Source organism: Drosophila subpulchrella, chromosome 3R (assembly GCF_014743375.2).
Source record: "Drosophila subpulchrella strain 33 F10 #4 breed RU33 chromosome 3R, RU_Dsub_v1.1 Primary Assembly, whole genome shotgun sequence".
Classification (NCBI taxonomy): domain Eukaryota; kingdom Metazoa; phylum Arthropoda; class Insecta; order Diptera; family Drosophilidae; genus Drosophila; species Drosophila subpulchrella.
Window position 1 is genome coordinate 16,984,562 of NC_050609.1, and position 19,440 is coordinate 17,004,001.

Here is a 19,440-nt window from a genome sequence, read left to right on the forward strand (position 1 = left end):
TATATCCTATCACTTCCGAGGAAAGTGAAATGAAATCTCCTGGTACTTACCATATGCGCCTGGGCACACTCGTCGATGTAATGCGTGGTGATTATCACAGTCGTGTGACCATTCTTCGTAATGTCCACCAAATGATCCCAGATGCTGTAATAAACGAGATGAAGAGTTAAACAGTTGACATATAGATAAATACAGAGGAGTATTCATGTAAATTGCCAGGAATTTACACTTTATTATTTTCAACATAAAGTGTCGCTTAAGCTACACAGAAAAATATTTTCAGTTTTAAAAGTAATTTAAAATAATTATAAAGTGTGCTTAAGCTACACAGAAAAATCTTCACATTTTTAAAAGTAATTTAAAATAATTATATAATTATATAATTAATTAATATATTGTACATTGTTTGATGACCTAAGGTTTTTTATTGAGATAATCAATCAATTAAAACTATAATTTGAAATAAATTTTAGCTAACTTACATATTACAAACTCTAATATTTAGGAACTAAAAGGTGTAGCAATTTTTTTTAAGCTTTTAAATTGTAGTTTTTTTTTCTGTGTAGCAACCATTAGGTCTCGGACTCACCTCTGTCGCAAAACGGGGTCCACGCCCACCGTGGGCTCGTCCAGGATGAGGAGCTCCGGCTCATGGAGCAGGGCCACGGCCAGACTCACTCGACGCTGCTGGCCGCCACTCAAATTCTTGACAAATTTGGAGGCATTTGGCAAATTGAGCAATTTGAGCAGGAATTCTGTGCGATCCTCGATGTCGCTTTTGGGCATCGCCGAAATGATGCCGAAGTAGATTAAGGTCTCTCGCATCGTGAACTCGCCGTAAAGGGCTATCTCCTGCAATAAACCGAAATTGGAATACGGACATTATAAACCATTTTCACAAAAAAAACCAGACCACTTTCCGGCTTCACCGGTTTATGGCTCCACTGTTCTCAGCAGAGTTCCATAAAAGCTGTCAGTTTGGCTTTTTCCAGACAAAACTACTCCCTGTTCTTGAAATTATGCCAAAATAATTTTTTGATTAAAACAAAAATACATTTTTGTTTGTGTGTTTAATATTTAGATTTAAAATTAATAAATAAATTTCTGAAGCCTTTATGACAAAGCTTTAATTATAAAATAACTTATCTGGGAGTAAAAGCAAATAATATAAATGTTTTATATTTTGAGAGTAAAAGCAAATAATATAAATGTTTCACATTTCGGGATGAGAATTTTTTATAGTTTAAGCTTTATTTATGAATAATGCAAATATTTTCTTTTTAAAGAGTCATCTCTATTATAAAACTGAAATAAACTGCAGTGCAGTTGGGTTATTCTTATGGATTGTGAAAATTAAAAGTTTTCCTGCTTCTCTGTGTGAGTGGTGTATTTAAAACTTTGGGAAGGTATATGTTTTCTTTTGTGCTTTCACCATTTTATTGCGTTTATTTAATTTAGTCGCCTTTGGCAAGGGGTAATAAAAAGCACATGAAAAATTCAGCAAACTGGCAGGCGAAAAACTGAAAAGAGGAAGGCAGGTGAATAACTCACCTGTGGCATATAGCCAATCCGGGGTCCTGGCACACCGGAACCACGCGATCCGGGTCGTCCGCCGAGCACCCAAATCTCGCCAGAATTGAGGCGACGTCGACCGACGATGCAGCTGAGCAGCGTTGTTTTCCCACATCCAGAAGCTCCCAGAAGACCGTATCTGCAATTGCACACGGTTAGTTGAGCTTAAAGTCGTTTTTATAATGAGATATATGGGAAAGAGCATGCAGATAGTTTTAGACAGGAGCGGCTCCGTTGCAAACGGCGCCCAAAATTATTTTTATCTTGGCTTGGAGAGTTTCCTTATTTCAGGATAGTATTTAAAAAATTAAAAAATTATATTCTAACTATTAATGTATTTAAAATGATTTTACGGACGAAGAAAAACAGGTATTTATATATTTATTTTCATTTGTTACACTCTGGAATAAACATCGATACAATCATTAAATATATTATTATAATAATTCAAATTATAGGGTATTATTAAGTGCTCTTTAAACTTAGTCCCTGAATAATTAAACTTTCATATGCAGCTGACTAACTAGGGAAATCAAGTCTTGTCTATTGTTATTTCATGTTATTTTCTTTTAAATTAAAACTTCTAGGGATTTCCCTGGTTGAATTCCTTTCGGATTGTGAAGAAGAATAATTACAAGTAAATCTGTAAATTCCAGGGGGGTGTTGAGGGGGTGCCAGACCCCTTGGAAAAGGGCAAACCGATCGGAAAATTCAACTGCCATGGCAGCTGCATTTAAGTTGGGCCCAAAAGGAGGCCAGAACACTGCTGGCCAGATAGTCGGATATTTTTGGGGCGACTCCTCGTCCTCGAGTGCATGCCGCTCAAATATTTTAAGCACTCACACAAAGACACGGCGGCAGGTGCACTCACCCACACAGATGCAGAGCACACTCACACACACACAGGGATGAAAAGCATCAGGTGAAAAATCAACTGTGAATAGTTTTGCAAAAATATTCAGGCGCAAAAAGTTTCATTGCTCGGTACTCGGTGCTCGGTGTTCTCTGAGCGCTCTCTTAGTGCCACCCCCACATTTTCCCGAGTTTTCCATCCGCTTTTCCCACACACTTTTCCACCCACACTATCTTCATGTTCAGGTTCAGGTCGGTGTGGTATGTGCGCCGCTTATCTCGTGTGTGGAGGAGCTGTTGCAAAATATATTTAGGGAATGTTTAGCACAGCTTAGCGCGCCAGTCAGCCTCCGCCCACTTTCCACTACGACCGCTTTTCCACCCACCACCCCCACCCCCTGACCATTTTCCATCCCCTCAACAAGCTTCCCCAAGTTGGCGTATTTTTTATTACGTGCGCAGCGCGCGAGTTTAGAAAATTGTTGGCCTGGCAGTTGGCAGTTGGATGGCGCAGGGATCAGGGGTCAGCGCTCGGGGGGTGGGGGTTTGCGCGGTTTGAGGTCGGTTAAGGTGTGCAGGTGTGTGTTTAGCCATGAATAACATGCAGGTCGATTGCAGGCGGGGGGAGAGAGCCACACTTGTATAAGCCAAAGCAAAAGCCAAAGGGGTAAATAAAAGCACAGCCCGGCTCCCGGTCCTTCGTCCAGCTTAAGGACACCCCAGGTTGGCCTGGCCAAAAGGGGGTTCGCTGGGATGGTCAAAAAACAAGCATCGGGTAGGACAATAGCGCCAGATATGATTAAACTCTCCACTAAACTGAAGCGCTCAGATAAAACTAACTAAAAGTGGATAATTTGTTGGCTTTAATTGAGTGTTTCAACTCAGTTGAACCTTGGCCAGCTGAGCTTTTGTGAATTAAAGTGTAAATAACCTTGGGTTCACAATAATGTATTTAGTGCATTTTAGTGCAGCGGGGAAAATACGAAAGTTTTAGAAAGGGTTGAACGGAAAAATTGCAAGCATAATTCAATTTAACTCAAAGTCACATTGTTTACGTCATTTATTTCGGATGCAATTAACTTTTGAGTGCTTCAAAATAAACGTCAGTTCAAGTCAAACTTTTAGTTAGCAAAAAAATTTATAACACAATGAGTCCATAATAGCAAAAATTGAATGAGTCAAATCAGTTTTACTAGCGATGCAAAGCAAAAAATTAATCATTTTTGTTATAGCACACATTTTAAAATATATATGTTTATCATTATATTATTTATGTATTCCGACAAGATAAAATGAGCTTTTTCTAATTTTTAGAGTTGTTACCTTGAAAAGCTTCAGTAAAATGTATCTTTATTGTAAATATCTGTATCTTGATGGGATTTAAGAATTAAATGGGGATAGATACAAGGCTTCAACACGGGTATATCAGTCGTTTGATATTACCAGTTGTATTATTTCCATATTGTTCTGCACTGAGGAGCAAAGGTGACTTGATTTCATTGTCCCCAGGCCAATTCAATATTCCCGCCCCGTTTTATTCCAGTTTCCTGTGGCAAATTCCGCTGCTTTGCATGCAATTGCCTTTTTGCATATCGCGTATCGCATAGCATAAATCCAATGCCATAAAGCGTTAAATGGGCGAGTGCCGTGTTAGAAGAGGTCGCTGCCGCAAAACTTTGCGGGCAAAACAGCCAAGGCAGACGACAGAAGCTGAAAAACATTCCAAGTCACAAATTACCAACATTTAGCAGCGGTGTGCGCATATTTTAGCCCCTTTGCTGCCTTTGCAAGCCCTGTTTTTGTCCACCTTCGTGGGGTTAGTGTGTTTTTGCCCGCAGGAAAACAATGCAAACAATAAGCAGCGATGCAGACGTCGACGTTGACGACCCGAGTTCATGTTGATGTTGATATTTCAACCCATTAACCTTTTTTTCCTACTACGACTACTATTTCGCTGCGACGGCATTTAGCCCGAGCTTGATGCATTCCGCAACTCATTTCTGGATGGCCGTGATTGATGATTTCTACGTTGGTTCATTTGTGTGTGCAAATGGGTCGCCTGGCATGCATTTCGGCGGGAATGAATTATGCGCTAATTAATTGACGGCTGCCGTTCGCAAGTCGCGTGATTTGCAGGGATCATTAAGTCCATATTTGATTTTAAAATTACTTTTCCGCTCCTTCGACAGCGGGGAATTAAGTTAAGTATTTAATTATAGTGAAGGATATTCCTGGGGTTTGTTATATTACCAACAAAAGTCACCTCAGTCTTATTAGCAACAACTAGGGATATGTAGATTAAACAATATATATTTTCTAACATATCTTTGACGATCTTAACTCATCGAAAACATTTCTAAACGCAATTAACCCATAGTTGTTTGCCTAGTTCAGTACTAATTACAGTATAAGCCTCATCAGCCATAACTGAGGCTCTTAACTAATCAAAAACATATTTAAATGCATAATTAAAGAAATTAATTATAGTGAAAGACCTTACTTATATTTAATATATTATCATCAAAAGAGACGTACCTAATATGCAAGTCACCTCAGTCTCATCAGTCAAAATTGGGGATGTGTGCATCAAGTTTGTAAATTTTCTGAAGTACGTTTGTTGATCCTAACTAATCCAAAACATTTTTAATCACATGTTTGCCTTTAAAAGTGACTACATTTTTAATACCCGTATCATTGTACTTTCCGCCTTGCAGTGACACATTGACGAGTGCAGGGAAAAGTCGGTGGAGAGCATCTGAGACGGGGCCCTGAAACTTTGCACTTGACTTTAACAATTAGTTTGTGTCCTCCCCCATCCAATTCCCGACGAGTTTCAGCCCATTCCGCACCTTTCGCCACCCGATTTCATTAGTAGGTGTAGTTGTTGCCTAGCAGCGCGTCACAGGCAATTACAGGGGCGGTAATGCGTATTTAATTAACAAGCTTACTTAGTAGTTTTCCATGGAAAATTTAGCTCATTGTTCGGCAGAATGCGACCGACAGTGTCGACAGTGGGGAGCGGAGCGAACTAGCGAACTAGCTAACTGACATTTAGACTCTCGACGAGTCGCTAACGCTCCCTGCTGCCTATTTGCCTGTCCAATTAAACGGTAAACTTTTCTTATGGCCATTCAATTCCCACGCCGAGGAGGTCCTCCTTCAGCTCGGTTATTCGGTAGTTCAGTAATCGAAAGTTTCGGGGGTACTCGTCCTCGGGATGGAAGTCATCTGAGGTACTAGGAGTCTGAGAGCCATGAGAGAATGGGGATCTTTTGTGTGTTCATGGACTCGATGCTAATTGAATTGTCATCGATTAATTGAGCCTCGCCAAAGATTCCTGAGATGTGCAAAACCAATAACTTCCAGTCGCCTGGCCTAAAGTTAGATGCTTCGGAAAACAAGAGTTGAGCCTACACAGAGAGAACAGCTACTATAAAAGTTCTAAGAATTTTTAAAAAATTTTGTGGGAACATTAAGAAAGTAGGTAGATTTTTAGTGGAAGACACCCACTGGAATATTTAACATTTTATAACTTAATTTAATAATTAAAAATATACTATAGACATTTTAGCCAGTATTTAGTTTTTTTTTATTCTAGAAAATCTTAGAAACATTAGAAACTACCCTGAAGTGATGCCTTAAACTTCATTGATACACATAAATAAAAAAACTGACTTGTAAATTATTGCGTACAGTTCTAATTTCCACCGGGTAGTCAACAAAATGGGAGGCTTTTTGGAAAAACCGGAAACGGAAAAGCACGTTGAAGAGGGTTCCGGGAATAACCTGCGATATTGCGTGAGTTCCATGCAAGGCTGGCGCTTGGAAATGGAAGATACCCACTCGGCTGTTTGCAAATTGAAGGAAGACTTCGAACTCTGGTCGTACTTCGCGGTATTTGATGGTCATGCTAGCAACCGAATATCAGAGTATTGTGCAATACACCTATTAAAAACTATAATGCAATCCGACGGGTTTTCCAAGCTGAGATACGAGACTGGGATAAAAGAGGGTTTCCTGCAGTTGGACGAGGATATGAGGAAGCTATATCAGGACAAGCCAGGAGGATCGACGGCAGTCTGTGTTTTCGTTTCGCCAGATAAAATGTATCTGGCCAATTGTGGCGATTCTCGGGCTGTAATCTCCCGAAATGGAATAGCCGTCATCAATACGATAGACCATAAGCCATTTGCCCCCAAGGAAAAGGAACGGATTCAAAATGCTGGTGGCAGTGTTATGATAAAAAGAGTCAATGGCACTCTGGCGGTTTCCCGAGCTTTGGGCGACTATGATTTCAAAAATGATAGCACCAGGTCTCCCGTCGATCAGTTGGTTTCCCCAGAACCAGATATCATAGTTTGTGAGCGTTCCGAACAGGATGAGTTCATCGTAATTGCCTGCGATGGCATTTGGGATGTGATGAGTAGCACCGAAGTGTGTGACTTCATTGGTTCTCGCCTTCTGGTGACCTATGACCTCCCAATGATTGTCAATAGTGTGATGGACATTTGCCTGCACAAAGGCAGCCGGGATAATATGACCCTGCTCCTCTTACTTTTGCCAGGTGCACCGACCATCGATATGGATGCCGTTAAGGCCGAACGAAATCTGGACCAAAGAATCGCTCAAATAACCAGGGAAGTCATTGAGAAACACGAAATAACCGACTTTGAGGTTCTTATTCGACTGATGAAGAGGATGGCCATTAATATTCCAAATCTACCGCCAGGAGGTGGTATTTATGCAAAGTACTATATCATTGAGCAGGTTTTTCATGAGAAATTCCCCGATGCTCCGGCTGAAATTCGTGATTATTTTACTATGTGAAAGGTATGTTATGAAGGAATATGACTCAAATAAATAATATTAATAGAATTAAAGATATTATATTAAATGGTCGTAGTTATTGATTTTATATATGACTTTTCCCAGTGTATTCTGCATTTCATTAGTTCTTTCTTAGCCACTCATTCCCCCTTGTGTGTCGACTATGTAGCAACAGCTGTGCGTTATGGCCATCCAGTTGCCAACTTGTGTTCCGTCAAATACAATGGCACAACAGGCCGAATGCTTGATTTTTTCAATTAGATACAGACGCACGCATTACGCATACGAAATGCCTGCGGACCGGAGAACAATCAAACTCATAAAACTCAGAATCAGACTTGGCAACAGATTCGGAATCGGACCTTTTCCCGGCTGTCCGGTAATAATTAAAATTTGCCTGCCACAAAGGATAAGCCCCGAAAGACAGACGGAGTGAAGGAGTGCCACCGAGGGGCCAAAATGAAAAGTTATGAACTACAGCTCGGCTGGCAGGCAGTTACTGGTCCACTCCAGTCCACTCCACAAGATCCACACCCATGAACAGTGGCAGTACAGTACGTGCCACAACACACAACACTTGACCCAAGCAGTTGCAACAGTCATAACAATGACTGCTCTGCTACTCTGCTACTCCACTGCTCTCTGTTTTCTGTTTTCTGCCCCCGAACAGCAGCTGTCCATTTTAATTTTCCAGCTTGTGTAAATAATTTAAACAATTCCATGTCCAGTCCGACAGGAATATGGCAAAAACAAGTGCGGGGCGGAAGAGGAAGTGCTCGGTTATTATTTGTTACCTCGACTCCCGGCCAGACTTGGCCTATTACTTGCGGTTGCCGAGTCAGCATTTGTTTAGCTTTCTTTGTTCCTTCCTGTTTCTTTTTTTTTTTGCTGTTTCGTCTTCTAACCAAATATTTTCGCTAGTCAAGTGAGTCCGTTTTAAGGGAGCACAGAGAGAAAAGAAATTCTTAAACACGCTCTGGTGAACTTGGAAAATTATCTTTGATTTTCTTTCTATCATGGGGGGTTAGAAAAAGGTGTCTAACAATAGGCAACACTTTCTTTAAAAGTATATATAATCTTTCAGCAAAGGCTTTCTGTAATTAAGGGTGCCACAGAAAAGTATGCAACACTTTATATAGAATACAGAAAGATGAGGTTCATTTTTGCATAGCATACTTTTCGGCTCTTTTAAAAGAGATTTTAGAACTCTAGGGATTTCTTTAGCATATCTCCATATCTTTAACAGTTCAGTGCAAATTTTTATAAAAAATAGTTCTTAAACTATATTTTTCGAGTGCAGAGTGCGGGTGCTCTGGCATGAGAAAACAAATGAAAACAATAACATGTGGCCCCGGATCCTCCGGTTGTCCTGCGTCCTTAGTCCTTCGTCCTGCGTCCTGAATCCCGGTCCTTCGGCTCGCTATCTGCTTTCGAGAAGACCTTTCACCCTGGCTGGATGCACTCATGTCCAGTTTGTTTGTTTACTCTGTCTGGCAGCGTGTCTGTTGCATATCAGTGACCAGCATATCGTTATTTTCCTATAATTTAGACAATTTTCAGAAGGGTTCGCTCGCATATTCAAATAGTTTCTCTTTCGCTACCATTTTCGGGCTGGCTTTTGGCATTTTAATCAACTTTTCTTGGATGTGCACAGCACAATTGCTTATTAAATGGCGAAATCAGAGAGAGAGTTTGTTCTAACTTCTGACTGTCTGACCATTTGGTTTATGGAACTTTGGCCAAATATTTGACTTTGGTTCGGCTCGCTCGACAACATTTGCAACATTTTTCTATTTGCTTCGTTAACCGCACACGAATAGGAAAAAACCAAAAAAAAGAACGTGGTCTCCCTGCGACTGAATGTTTGCGAAAACTTTGTTTGCCGCCCGTCGCTGGCCATAATGCTAAACTTTCTTGCGCTCGAATCCATTTTTTTTTTTGCTGCTACTCGGACTCTTTTATTTCGTTCCTTTTGTCAAATGCAGACCAAACCAATTACAAAATCCACACAGCCAGGGAACCAAAACCAGCCAGCAGAACTGGGCCAACTGGGGGGAGGGGCAAAGTTTGGCTTGCAAACAATTGCAATTTATTAAGCCAAGAGCCAAGCAAAGCGCAAACAATGTCCGTGTCCATGTGGCCAGCATAATTAAAAGTAAGTTCAATGCGCTGCTCTAGACAACGGAGCGAATCTCTTTTGGACCAGAGATGAGCAAAGAAATTTCAAATATTTGCAATTTAATTTGCATTCAAACACAATTATTGCGGGAGATAATACGGTTTAGGAAATAATTAGATTTAATTCGGTTAGCTGCGGAGACAAGGAACAAATTATAATTGAATTGCGGTCAACGGAGAAGAAGTGAAAACTCAAAGAAAATTTATAGAAAAGTTTTAGAGAATTTGTCAGGGATCGCAGGAAAAAAGTGGTCAAGATAAGAAATATTATTGGCCGCTTTATGACAAAAATGTTTGCCATTGTTTCTTAAGAACTTAAAGAAAAGAATAAGTATTTAAATATTATTCTCATCCATTAAATTGACTTGTCAACTATTCCCATAACTCGGGAGTAGCTATTTTAAACCTTATTAAATATATTTTTATGAAAGTGTTTTTAAAGGTTTTGTTTTATCTATTTGTATAGTTCCTGCAGTATGTAACCACATGAAAGCATTCTCCATTTGTCTTTATTAAAGTTCTCTTATTTTCCCAACCACATCGCTCATACGCCTTGGAGTACGAACTTATTATGCACCGCAGCCCTTGCAAGTAGTAATTATGTTGCAATAAGTTGGCCCGGGCTCGAAGTGCGGGTTTTCGCTAATGCGCTGGTTACAAATATGTGATCAGGCACTTCAATTGCGAGTTCGCAAGAGAAGTAAGTGTGGCAGAAGGGCCAGACAATGGGGCCACTGATTAGTTGTGAATTTACTGCTGATTAAGATGCTTTTTAAAGGAATTCACCGCCCTCTCTGGTCGAATGAACTTTTCCGCCAACTTTTCGCGCTTTTTTCCCGTAAATGTATCTGGATCTGTCTGTTTCAGCCAGCTTTGTGCTCGTGAGTCCGCTAACTTTCTGTTGAATTGGCAGTTTATGAAAAATTCAAGGACGGACATTAATTTCGCACTAACTTCTGGGGGCAAGACCCTATAAATTACACGAAATATACGTAAGTCAACCGGAAGGAACAAACACGTTTGAAAGTCGGCAGTAAAGATGAGCAAACAAATCAAAAGAGCTGAATTGGCTTTTTTTAATTCGCCTTGGACTTTATCAAACACTTAATTACTATCTCTTCCTGTGAGTAAAATAAGTTAATTTGTTTTCACCACTTTAAAGCCTGTTTTCTGTTTAATATATTCTGCATAGAAATTATAAAAACTGTTTTTTCTTTCATGTGTTGGACAATAAAAAACCTGTTTGAAATAACAAAATGTATGACAGTTTATTTTTTTCTCAGCTGAATAAAAGTTAATTTATTATCTAATTAAACACACATTGTGCCGTCTACCCCTAAACGTATTTAAAGAACACTTTATTGTCTGGCTGGGTATTTTCAAAATTTAATCAGTTCAGCCCACTTAATTACAGTATGGGTTTTTTGCGCCATCCTTTCTTTTGGCTGCATTTAGCCAGTTTTATTGCACAAAGCGAAATCACAGTGTAGGACTTTTGTTTGGCCATTTGTTTACAGGCTAAATGAAATCATGACAATGTAGCGTGAATCAACAAAATCAGCTGAGAGACAAATTGCCCCGAACACGCAGCGCCATCGAGTGCAGCTTCAAACATGGGTTGTATCCATACGTATATATAGCATATAGTACATATGCCAATTACTGTTTTTCGATGTCGTAAGCCGCGATTCGTTGCCGCTCCATTGACAAGCTAAACGGATCGGAGTTAGGTCCGCGTGGGTATTTATTTAAATTTATCGCATTGAGCTGTGCGTGCGGATGCGAAGGCAATTGGAAATGGAAAATGCAAAATGGGAAATGGAAAATTCCCATGCAATTTGGCGGCGTAGATTCCATGTAATTAACAATTTAGCGATTGCAATGGCAGCCATTTTGTCAGGGGTGCATAACAATGAGCGAATAAAATGCATTCGCTAAATAATGCAAATTCAGTTTTGACGCACACATAATTCCATTTTAATGGAAATTTTCTACTTAGCACTGGCGTTGTTATTTTTGCGGCTGCCCTGAGGCGATGCAGCATATAAATAAAGGTGCTGGCCACCGTAATTTAATTGCTTATTTTGCCATTATGGCCGGCTATGCAGGCTTCTGTAGGTTCGTATATATGCCATATTTCTGCCGGAAGTTGCGCATACGCCGTGTTGAAGGAAGGTCAACCGAAAAAAGGAAGAAAAAACGCCTCCAGTTATGCGCCGTTATGTGTGGGGAGCATATTCTAGTGGTGCAAATAAAAAAGGGGATCACAAGAAGCCAGCTAGTTAAAGTTTCAGCCTGCCCGACTGCCCGTGTCACCTGCATTATTTTTATTCCCCCCGTTATAACGATTTAAATATTTATTTCACCCCGAATAGTTGTAAATTTTCGGCTACCATAATCCTTTACGAGTAAGCCGCTTCTTATCGCAGGACATAAAGTATGGCACCACCTGATTTATACACGAAGCCGACTTTACGGGTAAATGGGCATACAAAATCGGAGAGCAACTATGTGTTCGACTGTCCAGTAAATTCTGGTCAACGCTCTACACTATAAGAAAAAAGGTGATTGAAAATCAAGAAAAGAGTTTAAGATCAAGGGAGAAAAGTTTTACAAGTCAGTCCAATTTTTAAGATATATTACGTTTACATGAAGATTAAATATTTAACCAACCAAATATTAAATAATTTATTTTAAAGGATAAGAAATATAATATAATATAAATAGCTCTTTATGGCCCATGAATGCAATATATTTTTTATGCTGCATACCTTTAGGAGCTAACACATATTCAGAAAACCCACAAAAAGTAAAGAATGCACTCTAAATATTTAAAGGAGATCTTAGTTTCATAATCTTGGTTACCCGAGCAGTGCATGAGGCTGTTTTGGTGAGGGAACGCTTAACTTATTAAATGCGCACACTCCGTTTTAATTACTCACACACATAACTGCGTGTGCACGTGTGAGTTGCTAATTGCGGGTCCACACACACACACACACACACTCACACATGTCAGCCGAGCACAATTTTAATGCGCACTTCCGTTTCCGCTGTAATGCCTGCGGCATAGTTTATTTTTATAACCCGCCACACGGGACTTCCACTACCGCCGCCTCCTTTTGCGGTGCGTAATTGTTAATTTTCAACAGCGCACTATGCCGCAATGAGGAACTGAATGACTGGCTGACTGAATGACTGACTGCCTGAAGGATTGACGGACTGAAGGAGCGAGGGACCGAGTGACTGACTGGCTGACTGATGGATGCATCGGTTTTGCAAGAAAGAAAGCCTGACATTTTGATATCGCTGTGCACAGCAAATTACCAGCATTTTAAGTGCGTGGCCGCAAAGAGGAAAAGCGTTAACACGGATAAACATTGACAGAAGCCGACCACTCCGAATTAAACCGCAGTCAGCACCGAAAAAAATAAACCATAACTCTTAAAGGGTATTATTATAGTACCTACATATTTGTTTCATTTTAGAGAGGCCTAAAATTGTTGGGATAAGAGGAAAAATCATGGTTTTAGGCAACCGAAAAAATAAATAAGGATAAACAACCTATTTTAAAATCTTAAAAACGAAATCTCCTATATTTCCATTCCATGCATATATTTTATTTTAAAAATATTTGCAATGTTCCCCGCTACAAAAATATTGTACAGTAAAACAGTTATTCTTATACCTTCCAAACATCTTTGTCTAAACCAATAAAGCATTTCAGGCTGATAAAAATACAAAAAACCTCTATAAAGTTCCCCAAATTCCTCTCCGTGCACTCGAATGATCTGGGAAAAAGGTCGAGGGAGTGCGAGTGCGGAAAGCCAAGAATGAAGCGCAGCTTAAGCAAATTAAGCGCAAAATCACAGCACTGACAGCAAATGGATGGGCAAACAGAAGCCGAGGAGGAGGCATCGCATCGCATCCCGAGATTGAGACTGGAGAGCATTATGCAATTATTTAAACATTTCCCAGTAACAGTTACAGCAAAAGCAAAAGCAACAGCGGCCACTGGGCTTAAGCAAATTGAATTCGTCGCATTCTCCTAATTGCGGCCAACACTCAAATGCCGCGTCCTTCCCACTCCCACTTCCGCCACCACCGATGTAAAGTCCTTGGCCAGGATACGCCGAGTCCTGGATACATTCCTCTCCCCCTAACGCCACCAGCCCCGAAATTCGTTTCATTTCTGGATAATTGCTGCTTGAATTTCAATTCGAACGGCTGGTTGGCAAGGGGGCTGCCTTAAAACGCTGCTGAATGTTCTCGGTTATCCTGCACTTGTCACAGCCTCAATGCAAATTGAATTTCCAGCGAACCAAATTGGGGCGAAAGCCGCCAGCAAGATGTTCTAGCGTTGGGTTTCAACTCGGGTAACCATAAAGGGATAATAGTATTTTGGGGATGGGGATATTAATATCCTCTCGTTAGAAACGAACTTTTGTAATTCTTAAATATGCTTGGGGGCTTTAAAGGTCATTATACATTTAAGGAGTACTTAATATTTTAAGGAGGATTTTTTTGAACTTCCCCATTTGGTTATGATAGGCTGTCAAAAGCAAAATATTAAGAATTTTTCAAGACTTATCTGTAAGTAAGACTCTTAATATAATTGTAATATTATAGTATTTTTTTTTTAAATATTATATTGATCAGAAAGAACTTCCCTTTTTCTACCCAATTTCCTTTACAAATTGAAGTCAAAAGTAGCTAAGTAACTGCAGTGCTCGTTGGCAGGGAAATCTATGCGGAAAATTAACATTTTACCTCTTGGGCAGAACTAATTTTCTATGCCACTTAACCAAGAGAGGGGGTATTTGAGGACTGAATTCGATGACGACGGCTCTGAAGTTCGACGGCGTTTTGCCTTCTGGCGCGACCAGCACTTCAGTCCTCTTTCAATCAATTAATTATTGTTTTATGCCGCTCTCAATCCTTCAAAAGGACCAAAAGCTGGGGAAATGGATAAAAAAAAGCACACACAAAGCAGGAAGAGAGCTCCTTGTGTCCTTAGGCGAAGGCAAAAACCAAAGCAAAATGGACGCATACTTTACAATTAATTTGCCATTACAACGGAGTCTTGAGGCGAGGGAACTGCCGACTGCCCTCTGCCATTTTTAATCGATTTTCATTACGGACTCGTTGGCCCGGCCAACTGTCTGCCTTTTTCGTCTTGCCTCGCTCGTCACTCACTTGACGCTTCAATTGGCCTCCTCTAAATGGCCAAACAAACTCTCGACGTGGCGCTATGTCCTTCGTCCCTGCCCTTCATCATTCCCCTCGGCAGCCATTGGATGCCTAATTTGACTAATAAGCTGGCCATTGCAACGGCTGTTGAACTTCCGACGCGACGGGGATGCGGCCGGGATGGCTAAGCCTTCGGCCACTTTTGGTAATTATATGCCAAAACAGTTCAGCGGCGTTGAAGCGCCAGTTGGCATCCACACCCGAAAAAAAAATTGGTATTTAAAGATTGCATTTTAAAGAAAAACCATAAATCAGTTTCTAGATACCTCATCTATATGTATTCAGTTAATTTAGAATGAAGATTTTTAACTTGTTAGTTTTAGCTAGTATTAACTGTTGACTAAAAATTAAAAATAAATGTAGAAAGCGAAACCCTAAATCAAAACATTAAATATCTATAAAATTTACATATGCTTAATCGATCTAAAAAATATTTTTTTTATGCTATACCCAATTTTTAGGCTAAGTATGCACAATACCCACTTGATTCCCATTCAATAAATCATAATTCTCAATAAATAACATTCAATTAAAATGACCTTTTTTAAGTGCACGTCCTCCATCATCTCCAAAAAATTTCACTCTCTCCGCTGTGATTTCCTTTTGACTGGCCCTTTTCTGTTGGTTCTTCCCTATTGGTTAATCATTTGCCATAAAGATTTTAATTTCCGCTTTTTAATAGGAAATAAGTCTATCGTTGTGGTCTGGGTCGATGGGGCTAATCCCTGCAACACTCTTTGGGCTCCTTGTTTGCCTTTTGAATATTTTTCAAGAATTAAGCGAGACCTTAATTGGTTTGCCAGCAGCCAGAAGCTGTCAGTCAAGATTAGGCTTCATTCGAAAAGGGTTTAATCATTTTAATTGTGAAGATCTACCAAGTACCTCTTCACTTGGCCAGGGCTTTCCATTCATTAGGTTCATTTAACCTGACAATATCTCGAGGACCAAACGTCAACGACATCGGTGATAAAGCACAAATTGCCAAAAGTGATATGATTGTTGGCCAAGCTAAGGTAGAGCTAAACGGTTTGATATACTCTCAGCCACTTGAACTTCAAATTAAGCACAACAAATATCCCACACAGAAAGAAATTCCTTTTAATTCATTACTTGCTCAAAAAATAGAAATTGATTTCTTTAATCACTCTAATTTAGTTTTTTCGAAATCATTCAACTTAAATCTGTATAATATACAACTAGAAGTCACTTGTGGGTAGATAAAAAAATCTTTTTCTTCAATAAAAATCCAGTAAAATATATGGTATTATATAAATTCAAGCCCCTAATGAGCTCTATAATTTTTACCTGTGCGCTCTTGGGTGCTGGTTTATTTGTGCCGGATAAATCGTAGCCACACACGCAAATCGTAGAGCAACTGGGAGCATTGTAACTGGTCAAAGTCAAGTGGGGGATCATCGATTGACGGGCCAACAGGGCGTATGAGTTGCTGTTGAAAGCCATTCAATAATTTACTAATGTCTTGTACTCGTACTGTTATGATTGCCGGCTTGTGTCGGCGTGAGAGGGGGAAATCAAAGGACATCAATGGCCGACACTGAAATAATAATTCGATTGACGCACTACCTCAGATGTATGGGCCCGATTATTTCCCGGGCAGGCAATTTCTTACGCAAATACGGTTGAAATTCACAAGGCGTTCCGCCGTCATCAACAATATAAGGTTAAACAAACTATTGATTGGCAGGTTTTGTGCGGCCTAATGACCACATGCCATGATGGTCAATACTATTGAGTGCGGTGCATTAAATGTAGATTTGCCTATGCATAAATCGGAGTGTAATTAGTAGATAATCATTTTGCTATTGACCTCAAATATCAACCGACTCGAGATAAATTACACACGTGAAGGCAATTGCAGTGCTGGCTCTATGCTACCAGCTAAATATAGTCTGCAATAAATAAACATTAAATAGTAATAACCATTTGACCCCAGTCTAAGTTAATTAGTGTTTAAGTTACAAACTTATACCACAATTGTTCTTGGCAAGCGTAATTTAAAACGATTTATGAAATGTTCAATTAAGCAGTTTCATTTCTCTAAATCAATTGTTATTTGTGATTAGACATTTCATTTGTAACAATGGCTTGATTAAGCAAATGCTGCAGATTTGAACATGTCCGTTTGATTTTATATTTTAGGTTTCATATTTGCGGTTAACAACTCAGCTTTTCTGGAGGCCAAGTGAAATATCAATAACACATTTTACAACTCTGAGAAGCAGCTTTCATTAGCACACATAAGAAAGACAGTTAATGGCAGTACTTTACGTGCCTGACATTTATCACAAAAATAATTATAACCCCCATCAAACCGCTCTGCAAAATGTCGAACACTCGACCTCAGCCTTGGCCCTGACTTTGAATTGAATTATTCAATAACAATTTACAATCAATTAAAAGCGGCTGACGGAGATTAAAAATCTCAGACATTGGCCAAGTTTATTATGTGTGCCTGAACTCAATTTAGCGTTACTCATGGTCCATTAATTCGCCGTTTTCATGGTAGGTGCAATAAAGTGCAAAAAAAGAAGAGAACACAACCAAAAGTCGACGCCGTCAAGGACCCAGAAAAAGGGTCACTTCCAGACCAAAAAGCAGCCCGCCAACTGTCTGGACCCCTCTCAACGACCAATTACAACTAAACAGCTTTAATTTAATTTGAGCCACCCAGCCTACCCCCCTGATAAAGGGGGTTTCCGACCCCCGGCTGACCCCATCCCTCCGCCCCTCGACCAAGAACAATGGCGCGGATGTAATGTTCGCATTATGCTCGTTCACAAATTGTAAGCAGCCATTATGTTTCTTCGTGTTGCCCATGTTTCCTCCGCCCCTTTTCCTCCCCGGAAAACCCCCTTTTCCCCTGAGCCCATGGCATTGTAATGCCTTTTGGTCCTGGCAACAGGAGCGGGGGTAAGGGCCAAGGACCCCGCCCCAGAACAGCGCCGTGTTCGCCATTGTTCCAAGCCGCCTTGGTCCCTGAATTTGGCCCGCCCAGTGGGCCCAGGTTCTCGTATGTCAAAATAATGGCGGCAACGGGCAGTCATTGTTATTGTCCTGGTTGTTTCACCTGGCAAAGGATGGCGGCCACATCGTCATCATTATCATCTGGAAAACCCAATGGCGATTGCCCGCCCAAAAACGCAGCAACTCTGCTTTCGGGTGTGGCCAAATGCCTTTGTGCAGCACTTTCAAATGCTGAACCATTCTTACGGTTCTCTTAGCTCTTAAAAATCTATCTAAAGATTTTATTTCTAAACGAGTTATTAGCCTAATTTTATTTAGTTTAATTCATTATATATATATCATGATTAAATTTTCTTTAAACAATTTATGAACGATGGTTTTCAAGTATTAAACAATTTAAATCACATTTTTAACGATGAGAAATATTTTTCTCTAAATATTTTTAAATAAAATAACTAAGATTAAACTCAAATAACTGTCTAAGTTTTGCTTCAACCTTTCAAGTAAAGGAAAATGAAAATGAAAGATTTCAAATATTTGACAGCCCTGCCCTTGAGCTGCCTCTCCAATTTACCTCACGTTAGAAACAATTTGTAATAAAGCATGCCCAAATGGCGATGACGATGGCGATGACCACAAACACAAGACAGAAGATGCCCAAGCGGTCGGTTTGGGCCAAGAAAACCTTCAACCTTCTGGTCAAGAGCAACAAGTTTGTGGAGTGGGGTGGGTTGAAAGTGGAAGTTTGTGGAAAATGCTCGAGTGTTGCGGTTTTATTTGCTCTCGTTGCGGGACATTTCGTTTTTGGGGTCAGTGAAATAAAACATTTAATTACTCGCACGAGACATCGGCAATTAGTTGATCAAATTGCTGGCAGCGATGCCTTAAAGAAAACCACTTTGTCTTTAAGTAATTGAGTGCGGAAATTGGACTGCGGATGGGCAAGGAAGTGGATTATGAAATCATCAGCAAATTAAGCAGCCCAGTGAACTGAGCTGTTCAATTGAAATCGCAGGAAACCACAAGGAACTCTGGCTCTGTACTCCGACTGATTACGGTTATTGTTCTTAATTAAGTCAATTTTAAAGACGTTTAAATTATTTCAAGCCAATATAAAATATCTTTATAATATCTTTAAAATTGAATAAACATTTTACTTTTTTCCAAACAAACTTAAAGAGCATCCGGCTCTAAATGATGGTGGAAATTAATTCGTCAAGCGTGGGTCAGTTGAGTTTTCAGCCCTCTTCGTTTTATTTGCCTGCCATTTGCAAAACCATTTTTCGCAATTCAATTTATCTGGCCGATGCGCGACTTTTCAATCCGCCAAATCAAACACACTCCGATGGCCATAAATTCAGCGGCTGCAGAGACCGCGTAATTTCTGCGCTTTATTTATGCATCAATGGCGTGATTTATTTGCAAACACTCTGGCCCAGACCACAAACATCACTTCAAGTGTTCATTGTTGTCTACACTTGTCTTGTTTGTCCATCCATGGTGCGTATGTGGGTATATGATTTCTGCTCTGTGTGGCCGGGTAAAAAAAAAAACTATAATTCATTGCAAATAAAGCAAGAAAAACACAATTATTTATCACGGAGCAGTCAGACATCCGAATGATGCCCCCAGGCTCATAACCACCCACCGTCCTTCACAGCCACCCACTCCGCCCACTTAGCCCCCTTTTCCACTCTCGCAGGCAAAGAATTCAACAAAACAAATGTCAGTCAGCCCACAGACAAAAAAATGAAACAGGGGAAGACTGTCTGTGCC

The 19,440-nt window shown here is 40.1% G+C and overlaps 2 protein-coding genes across 4 annotated transcripts in view; one reads left to right on the top strand and one right to left on the bottom strand.

Moving 5' to 3' along the window:
• The window catches only part of LOC119552640 (ABC transporter G family member 20), a 52,356-nt gene that overhangs the window by 14,217 nt on the left and 18,699 nt on the right, over positions 1-19,440 (bottom strand). For all 3 annotated transcript variants that reach the window (XM_037862334.1, XM_037862343.1, XM_037862351.1), the window contains exons 3-5: positions 1,552-1,711; positions 590-852; positions 51-144 (exon numbers count right to left, since the gene is read on the bottom strand). In XM_037862334.1, coding sequence (XP_037718262.1) covers positions 51-144; positions 590-852; positions 1,552-1,711 — 517 coding nt within the window. The remainder of the gene's footprint in view (positions 1-50; positions 145-589; positions 853-1,551; positions 1,712-19,440) is intronic.
• On the top strand, positions 6,062-7,304 carry LOC119552657 (protein phosphatase 1B). Its single transcript, XM_037862364.1, has one exon. It carries the CDS (start codon positions 6,148-6,150, stop codon positions 7,249-7,251), a length of 1,104 nt encoding a protein of 367 aa, XP_037718292.1. The 5' UTR covers positions 6,062-6,147; the 3' UTR covers positions 7,252-7,304.

Bases quoted from the DNA above. Each gene is read 5' to 3' on its own strand.
- LOC119552657 (XM_037862364.1), top strand. From the start codon at position 6,148: ATGGGAGGCTTTTTGGAAAAACCGGAAACGGAAAAGCACGTTGAAGAG.